The 9,935-nt window shown below is 36.1% G+C and overlaps 1 protein-coding gene and 1 long non-coding RNA gene across 2 annotated transcripts; both read left to right on the plus strand.

The window, feature by feature from the left end:
- Positions 1-4,471: 4,471 nt before the first annotated feature.
- LOC145801732 (uncharacterized) lies at positions 4,472-5,214 on the plus strand. The gene is made up of 2 exons (XR_014343386.1): positions 4,472-4,549; positions 4,914-5,214. It is a non-coding gene; the product is annotated as an uncharacterized LOC145801732 (long non-coding RNA).
- A 3,174-nt stretch (positions 5,215-8,388) lies between these two features.
- Positions 8,389-9,702, plus strand: LOC145800722 (uncharacterized). The gene has a single exon (XM_082890451.1). It carries the CDS (start codon positions 8,389-8,391, stop codon positions 9,700-9,702), a length of 1,314 nt encoding a protein of 437 aa, XP_082746577.1.
- The last annotated feature ends 233 nt before the right edge of the window (positions 9,703-9,935 follow it).

The following is a 9,935-nucleotide window of genomic DNA, read 5'->3' on the forward strand; positions in this document are numbered from 1 at the left end:
ATTGTTTCAAAAAATATTGTTTTCTCTCCAATGTAACCCAATTGCACAATTGTATCCTGTGGTGGCATATTAGGTGATTTTTTTAAAAGATTTATTGTATGTAAAATTATGAATTGAAATTAGTAAGAAAAAAGTAGAGATTAAAAAATATTTTCTTAATTTTTAAATAATTACCTTTTTAAACTTATTTAAGTTAATTTTGTCTCATAAATTCAAAGTTAAAGTTGCACTAAATACACTGACTACAAATTCTTAAAAATAAAAGAAGAAGAAAATATAGAAAAATTTGAAAAAATCGCAACACATACAACTATGGTATAATTAATAAAAGTACATTACAAACAAGGAGCAATGATTCTTTACAGCGATTTTTTCAAAGTGATTTTAAAGTAATTTTTAATATGACTGTTTTTAATCTTAACTTTTAATTATTATATCTTCAATTTTTATAAATTAAATTTTAACTATTCAAAGTAACGCTGCGAAATCAGTTTAAAATCACTATTAAATTTCTGTATGTATGCATATATGAAAGGTCTTGGTTTGGACTTTGGACTGCTTGATGAGCATGTGTCTCTCGTGCTTTGAGAAAGATAGTTGAGACTGAATTTGATTCTTAAATAACTCAATTGTCAAACACCATACTAATTAACTTCAAAATTAATCAATCAAAATCAGGAGCATTTAATGGGAGCTACGTCCACTATAATAAATTAGGATTTTAAAAATAAAAATAAATTAGAAGACAAAATAATGTTATACATATAAAATGATTTAGTAGAGTTTTAAATTAGACTAATACTAGATATCCCAAATAATCTATTAAATGTTTACCAAATCTCTCACATGGGTTTAGGACCTACACACATGTGGGTTTGTTTGGGTTCTATGCACATGTGAAAAATTTGATAAAATATTTGATAGATTATTTGGGGTTCATGATATTTTCCTTTAAATTAGTGATTCCAAAGTACATGGCCTTCAAAAATGTGTTTAATTAAAAAACTAAAATTGGCACATCATTCTGGTGACAAAACATTTTTTGTTTAGTGATGTAATCAATTTTTAAAAATAAAATATCTTAGTTTTCAAAAGTGCTTTTATTAGATGTTTAGACATTTAATGATGAATTATTATTTCTTCAGAATTAAAATGTTCACTTGTAAAAGTAAATATTCTTTGCAGGAAATTATTTTGTCTCTAAAAGTGCATTTATTAGACACAGCAACCACTGTTGTGTAGCCCTATGGGCTCATTTCGAGACACATTTCAATGATCCAAACCGTTGACATTTTAGAGTACATCGAGTAGACCATATTTGTAAAAAATTAAATTTATCGGATATCATTAATCATTTCATCGAATTGCATTTGTATCCACAAAAATAAACACAATTTTGATTTAAAGTATAAAAATGAATATAAATGCGAGTAGATGAAAGGGCTAATGATATCCGATTAACTTGATTTTTTGTAAATATGTTATACTCGATATACTCAAAAAATGAACGATTTGGATTATCGTAATGGGCCCCGAAATAAGCTCATATTGCCGCACAACAGTGACTGACACTACAACAAAATACACCTTTGGCGACTAAAATTGGCGACTAAAACAAATTTAGTCGCCAAAAGTTTTGGAATTGGCGACTAAAACTTTTTTTTGGTCGCCAAAAGTATGAAATTTAGCTACCAAATTTTTTTAGTCGGGATATATTGATTATTGGCGACAAAAAATTAATTTAGTCGCTGAAAATATTAGAATTGGCGACAAAAAAAAATTTTGGTCGGCGTATATTGAGCTTTGGCTACTAAAATATTTAGTCGCCAAATGTAAAATTAAAAATTTATTTTTTATCTTTTGGCTACCAAAAGTTTAGTCGCCAAAACATATTTTCAGCGACCAAAAATTGGTTTAGTCGCCAAAAAATAAAAAATTGGAGGGAGACATTTCTAATTTAAATTTGAGGGATTTATAAAAGTAATTGGCGACTAAAGTTTTTAGTCGCTAATTGTGTCACATATAAGTAATTGGCGACCATTAGGTACTTTAGTCGTCAATTGTATAAAATGATATATATATATATATATATTTTGTACCAAACCAAACCCTAAAATAATCTGCGCCTCTCTCTCTCTCTCTCCATTCGGCGTCCCTCTCCCTCTCCCTCCCCATCTCCGCTACTCCTCTCCCCTCCCTCTCTCACTGCCGCTCTTCTTCGCCTTCGACGGAAACCGAAGCACCTCCTCCTCACGCCACCGCCTCCTCCTCCTCCGCCAATCTTCACAGATCCACCGTCGCGAGATCCAAAGGCTTCATCGCTGAGATGAACTCTGCTCCATTGATGCTCCGTCTCGCGTATGCTTTCTCTCTCTCTCTCTCAAAATATTCAGAGGTTTCTTGTGGGGATCTTAAAGATCTGATTGGTCCTTTTGATTTTCACTTTTGATCTTAAAAATAAATACATACATACTATATACACACATCAACCTTTATCATCGTGGTAGCTTTCGATTTATTCCCTTTCAATTCGATGCATTTGATTATCTTTATCCACTTTATTTTATTGGTTTTTCATTTTCGAAAAGATTGTCATAGTTTGTATGTTTTATCGATGTTTCGATTTTCCCCCTTACAAAATGGGTTAATTTCTTTTTTTTCTTTCCTTTTCCTTTTCGATTTCAATTTTTATTTGTTTATTTTTTCGACAATTGATTTTGAGTTTGTTTTGCAAGTATTGATCAGTTTTTTTGGGTTTGTTTTGATTTTGAATTTTGTTTCAGGTTCTATAGCTCTGTAGAATTAGTATATATCAACTTTAGAACTCTGTGGTAGATCGCACAAATCTCAAAATTTTAAGGAGCTTTGCACGATGTTCAACCAACAGGTATGCTCTTTTCATCACTTGATATACTCGTCTATATATATACATATTTTGAGTAGGCAAATTAATAGTCGGTTCCCCTGTTAAAAATGCATAATTTTCTGTTCATTGTAAATTTGTGTGATGACTACACTAGAATAAGTATCATTGGTTTCTTCAATTTTTGTTTTTGTTTCACTGATAAGTAACTTACATCAATTTATCCTTCAGTAATTTTGTATACCTTTGATGTTTCTGTTTCAGGAATTTCTGGAAGCACTGATACTGGGAAGAAAAAGGTCCTGCTTTTGAAGGGGAAAGAGAAAGAAATTCCTTATGTAAGCCTTTCCTTATATCCGCTGCCATCATTCTACTGTGTTAGATTTTGTCATGAATAATGCAGTGAGAAATAAAATACACATGCACCTAACATGGTGTAAGAATTTCAAGAAAAAGAATTTGAATGCCTTCTAATTGTGCTATGGCAATTTTATAAAGTGAGATAATATATGTCAAGATTAAAAAAGAGAAACAAGCATGTGGGTCTTTGATACACTTTAAATCTGTGGTTTAGGACCTATATAATTTACATGAAATGCAATCGCAAGTTGAAATCTTGGATCCATAAGTCATGCATGTTATGCATGGTAACCTTATGGCCCTTATTGAAGCTGAAAATCAGCAAGTAGTAGTGGCTGGCAGGAAGGAGAGCTGTGGATATCTGTGAGGAACATGCCCTCAACTAGTTGTGTTATGAATTGTGAGACTATGCCATAATATGTTTCATTCTTTTGTTGCATCCTTATTTCACTTCTTTTAATAAGCCAACATGTTTTAGTATGTTGAATGCAATGTATGTCCTTCATTTTAATATGACTGTATGGTCACATGCTCCTATCAAAGGGTGGATCAACTTTGAAAGCATGGACCACTTTCTCCCCTCTTTTTTCAATTGATGTCTTATCTACTTTCTCTTTCATTTTTTTTTTATTTATTTTTTAGGGAAAATTACATACACACACAAAAAAAATAAAAACCCACAGTTTGACCATTTTGGTGTTTTTGTTAGTTGTTTTTGTTAGTTGGTTTCTTGCCAAATTAACAATTAGATATTAATTTGGTTTAATCCTCTGTTATGTATGGATATACATGGTCTGAACTTCGAAATACGTCTTGGTATATAGTTGAGATAAATCAAACCAAACGAAACTAAGCCTTGTTTCCCAATCAAATGAAGTCGGTGACATAAATCCTTTTCTGCTACTCCGCTCTGTCAAGAGCTATATGCTCAGTTGAATTAAACAAGTTCATTTTTCCCCCTACTACTCTGCTCTGTCAATTTCTGCTGCAACACTCTTTCAAAGACATTGGATTTGGTAGTTATCTGTTCATTTTTTTACCCCTTTGCATATGCCCATTTCCATTTACGGTGATCATATCACTCTTCCTAGCTGTTGAGATAAGTAGACAGATTTTTATTTTGTTTCTTAACAATCTTAAGTGTGAGGTTTACTCAAATTTTGCTTCCTTGAAAGTATACTTGGAATGAGAGTGGGTCTGATCTGCATGTGGCTTAACAATGCAAATCTACATAATTAAATGCTGTAGGTTAAGTCAAGAATGATGGGGGATTGTTCTGCATATAAAAGTACTCTTGATTGTTTCATCAAGACTTTAAAGAACGATGTAAGTTCATCATCTTTCTACCCTGTTTTGATACATTGTTCATCATTTTTCTTCAATATTTATGAAAGAACATGATGATTTGACAAGATGTTTTCTTTTGAAAGCTTTTGTGCCTTTCTACAAATACCTAATATAATCAAACAGAGAATAAAATGGATTGTCATATATTTGATCAAAAAAAAAAAAAAATTGTCTCAATATTACTTGTTATGTTACGCAGGGGCCTTTTGCTTTCAACTATCTCAATAGTAAGCTTATCATCATATTTAATGTGGTCACTTTTGGCAGTGTCAAGAAAATGAAGCTTGATTTCCTTTGTCAGGTTGCTAATTTTTTTCTTTTTTGTTCTTTTTTCTCATAACAGGCTAAGAAGTTTGTTAGAAGTATAGAGTCACCTTGAGTTTAGAGGATAGACAGTGACGCCAGCCGTGAAGACATTTTGGATGGTGATTGCTTCCATAACCGATGAATGTTTAGAGAAAAATAAAATGCATTGTTGTTGTTTTTGTTGTTGTTCCCATCTTTTGATGCTTAATAAAGGGTCCTAACGGAAAAAACAATTGGAAAGATTTTGGCAACTTGGTGACATGTATGCAGTTATGATTTTTGCATTCCTCTGGTGTGAATATGTAGACAAGGCTTTCTTGGGCCGTAGTTTATCGAAATCTAAAGGGTGAGGATCAACTCTGGTGACTCGACTACATTGGTTACGAGACAGTCATTGCAATGCAACGGTTGGACTGCAGTGAATATGCAGCTTTCGATTTTGCTTCAGTAATTGCTTTGAGGGTTGGACTGCAGCTGGCTTCATCACAAGTTTTTATTTTATTTTATTTTACTTTTTATGTTTTTGGTGTTTTTGTTAGTTGGTTTCTTGCCAAATTAACAATTAGATATTAATTTTGTTTAATTCTCTATTATGTATGGAATTATATTTTTCAGATTGGATTATACTTGATTTGTATAGAATTGTTTTTGGAAATATTAATTTGATGTTAAATATGATTTTTTTTATGGTTGAAAGTGAAATGTGTGTGTTGTGGAATGGTTGCTAATTTTATCAGTATATAGATAAATTTATTTATAAAATGGAAAAAAACTTTTGGCTACTAAATATTTGGTAGCTAAAAATAAAAATAAAAATAAAATGGAGAAAAACTTTTGGCTACTAAATATTTGGTAGCTAAAAATAAAAATAAAATTGAGAAAAACTTTTGGCTACTAAATATTTAGTAGCTAAAAAAAAAGCAGACTTTAAGCGACTAAGAATTTAGTAGCTAAAAAAATAAAATGAAAAAAAATAAAAAATAAAAGATGAAAAAAACCCTTTGGCGACTAAAACTTTGGTCGCCATAGATACTTTAAGTTTTGGCGACCAAAGTTTTAGTAGCTGAAAATAAGATTTTTAGTGACTAAAATTTTATTTTAGGCGACTAAAAATATTAGTCGCCATTTATAGTACTTTTGGCGACTAAAAAATATTTAGTCGCCAATGCCTTCCCCGACAAGTGTTCCGCGACCAGTCTAGCGACCAAAATATTTAGTCGGGCAAAGCATTTGGCGACTAAAAATTGTACTTTTGGCGACTAAAAATTTAGTCGCCAAATGTGCATTTTGTTGTAGTGTGATGTGCCCCCGCACAACAGCCACCCCATCTAAATTTTGTCACTAAAAGTTCTTTTTTTGATTTTTCAAGACGACCGAAATAGCTATTTATTGACAACATATATTGATCTCCTAGATTTTATTGCTGGGATACCGCAGGGCAAGAGAAATTCGGTGGTCTTCGAGATGGTTACTAGAAAAAAAGAGGCGGATATGAGAGGCGGGTGGATACCGGTTGTTAGGGATAGGGGCAGATCAGGACCTTGGAGGTTGGAAGGAAGTGAGGGTGTTTTTAACGTGTTCGTGGATAACCTACCAGCATCTTTGAACCCAAAAGGCCTACATAATCTATTTGCAAAATTTGGAGTGGTAATCGATGTCTTTATACCACAGAAGAGGCGTAGGATGACTAACACAAGGTTTGGATTCGTGAGGTTTGGTTGTTCTGTGGCAGCTAACATAGCTGTCCAGAAAGCACATGGGTTATGGGTGGATGATCGAACCTTACAGGTCAAACATGCCGAGTTTGGGAAGGATATGGGTATGGGTGAAGCTGAAAAGAAGCCATTACGAAATCAACTTCGGGGATCAATAGCCTATGCTGATAAAGAGAAAGATGGACTTCATGGGTGTAGTGGTCTTAGAGATAGACGATCATATGTAGATGCGGTGGTCGGCAAAAGGGGAGAAAGAGGTGAGGGTATCTTGGTGAAGGCAGAAGAGATAGGGAATGGTTGGCTGCTTGAGAGTATAATAATCAGATTGAAGGTATCATATGCTAATATTAGTTTGAAGAAAGAGATAGCAGCGATAGGTGTGGAGGATGTAATGGTAAGAGAAAGTGGGGGAAGGGATGTTGTTATAACATTCAATTCAAAGGAGGAAAGGGCACTGAAATTTCCAACTATTAAGGAACTGATTGGTGATTGGTGTGAAGAAATGTCCGAAGGAAAACCAGGGCAGGTGTTGGAGTAGGAAAGAAGCGTATGGATCAGCTGTTATGGCATTCCATTGCATTTGTGGAATAGTTCCAACATAACAAAGATAGGTGAGGTATGGGGGAAAGTGTTATGTTTTGAAGGAGATATGAGTGAACCAGTGACATTTGTGTGTGCAAAGGTGAAGATTTCTACCAAAAGCATGGAATCCATAAATTCGGTTGTAAATCTGGAATGCAGGGGGAGGGTCTTTCAGTAAGGGTGTGTGAAGAGCAGGTGATCAACCTAAAATCTGGAAAATGTCCTTGCAGATGTCATAAAGTTCAACATGAGGTGGAGATTGGCAGTTCGAATGCCATGGATGATCATATCAGGAATGAGGAAGATGAAGATGCTGACGGGGAGGGTGATTCAGCAGATGATATGGCGAATGGGTGTGATGTGGCCCATGTAGGTACGCCAAATGGCGAAAATCGGAGTGAGGAGGTGGACAACAGGGAAGGTCGGAGGAGTATAGAGGAAGACATAGCTGGTACAAGTGTAGGGGCTAACATAGAGGCTGCTGTGGACTGTAATGCAATGATGGATGTGCGAAAACAGAGGAACGGCTCTTCGGAGGAGACGGTAGTTAGTCAGAGTAAGGTTGAGCTGGTTAGTATGCAAGGTTTTGTTAGAAGTATAGACAAACCTAGTATAGAAGGGCCGGGCGTAAATATTGAAGTTATGTTGGGCCAGATTAATACACCAAATCAGGGGAATGGGCCTTGCTTCCCAAGGTGTGGGCTGGGGCAGCAAGGAAATACTTGTAGTAACAAGGTTAGAGAAGTTGGGCCAGTTGAGAGGTTATCAACTCTATCAGAAGCTCATGGTAAGGAACCCGGTTGCAGTCTAAGAAGGAATAAAAAAGGGAAACAGAGGATCAAATGTATTAACAAATACAATCCGAATCTACTACTACGAAGGTCAGCCGATCCAAGGAGAAGACATGGGAGCAGAGGTGCGGCAACAAGCTCGGCACGGCCCAAGGCAGCGGATTGGCGAGCAGCAGTGGCGGGATCGTCCTTAAATGCATTTATAGAGGATGGCATGGACAGAGGGAGGGTCGTACTCAATGAGGCTGAAGCAACACTGAAATTGGGGGAACTTCTTGGGATGAAACTAAATGGGAAAAGGGCTGAAGTAGTGGAGAAAATAATGGACCTTGAGTTGAAGGATATGGACCGAAATGCAGGGGGGGTGGGAGTTGGGGAGTAGGTTTACCTGCTGGGGGGAATTCGGTGAAGCAGTGATATCCTAATGAAGATTCTCTCATGGAATGTTAGGGGGTTGGGGAGGAAGGAGAAGAGAAGCAAAATTAAGAAGATTGTGAGGGAGAGACAAGTAGATATTGCCCTGTTCCAAGAGACAAAGAAAGCAGAATTATCTGAGGAAGTTGTCAGATCAGTTTGGGCAAAGGAAAAAATGGAGTATATGGGGGTGGATGCCGAAGGCTCTGCAGGGGGTTTGCTGTGTATCTGGGATCCTGATATATTCCAAATTAAGGAGTGTTGCAGCAACAGAAGGTTCATATTGTTATCAGGTACTATCCTTAACCATTTTCATTGTGCTATTTTGAACATTTATGCTCCTAATGATGTGGGACCTAGAGGGAATATGTGGCAGAGCTTGTTGAAGCTAAAAGCGGAATTTCTGAACCCATGGTGTTTAGGGGGGGATTTTAATGAGATTAGACAGATTGGGGAAAGGAAAGGGTGTTCGAGGAGAGATAGAGGAATGAAAGATTTTAACGAGTTTATTGACAAGTGTGAGGTATCTGAATTACCTTTACTTGGGAGAAGGTTCACGTGGTGCAACTCTAGTCTTGGTGAGAAATGGAGCAAAATAGATAGAATTTTTGTAGACCCAAAATGGATTGAGGTATTTAATTTTAAGTTGTGGGGTCTCCCTAGACTGCTCTCTGATCACTGTCCACTGCTGTTAATGGAGGATGAGAGAGATTGGGGTCCAAAACCCTTTAGGGTATTAAACGCCTGGTTTCTACACAAAGATTTTCGTAAGTTTTGGGAGTTGAGTTGGAGTGAGCCTGGTGTTGTAGGCTGGGCTGGTTTCATTCTGTCTCAAAAATTGAAGAGATTGAAAGGTACACTTAGAAGTTGGAACTGGGAGGTATTTGGCAATGTTCAAAATAAGCTAAAGACAGCAGAGGGTGAACTCCATAATTTTGATATCTTGGCTGAAGATAGAGAACTTGATGGGGCCGAAAAAATTAGGAGAAGTGAAGTCAGAGCTGAGATGTGGAGGTTGAGTAGGATGGTTGAATGGTTATGGTTACAAAAGTCAAGACTCACCTGGGCAATGAAAGGGGACAAGAATACAAGATTCTTCCATGTGGTTGCAAAAGGCAGAACTAGTAGAAATGAAATAAATTCTATACTAGAAGGGGAGGCGGTGGTGGAAGAACCGGGTCAAGTGAAGTGCAAGGTGTTTGATCATTTTAAAAATCAGTACTCAGAGCATTGGCCATCAAGACCTGTGTTGGGGGGTTGCTTCTCAACAGTGATAGGCAGGGGGAGGGCTGGATGGCTAGAATCAGATTTTTCGGAAGCATAAATTAAATCAGCAGTGATGGATTGTGATGGGAATAAGGCTCCGGGACCGGATGAGTTTAATTTGATGTGTTATCAGAAGTTCTGGAAAGTTATGAAGGGTGATGTGATTCAGTTTGTGAAGGAATTTCAAACCGATGGGAAGTTGGTAAAGGGTTTAAATAGTTCATTTTTAACCCTTATACCTAAGAAAGAAAATCCAATAGGGCTATCGGATTATAGACCTATTAGTTTGGT

Source organism: Camellia sinensis, chromosome 10 (genome assembly GCF_055761805.1).
Source record: "Camellia sinensis isolate YWXY chromosome 10, ASM5576180v1, whole genome shotgun sequence".
In the NCBI taxonomy this organism is placed as follows: Eukaryota; Viridiplantae; Streptophyta; class Magnoliopsida; order Ericales; family Theaceae; genus Camellia; species Camellia sinensis.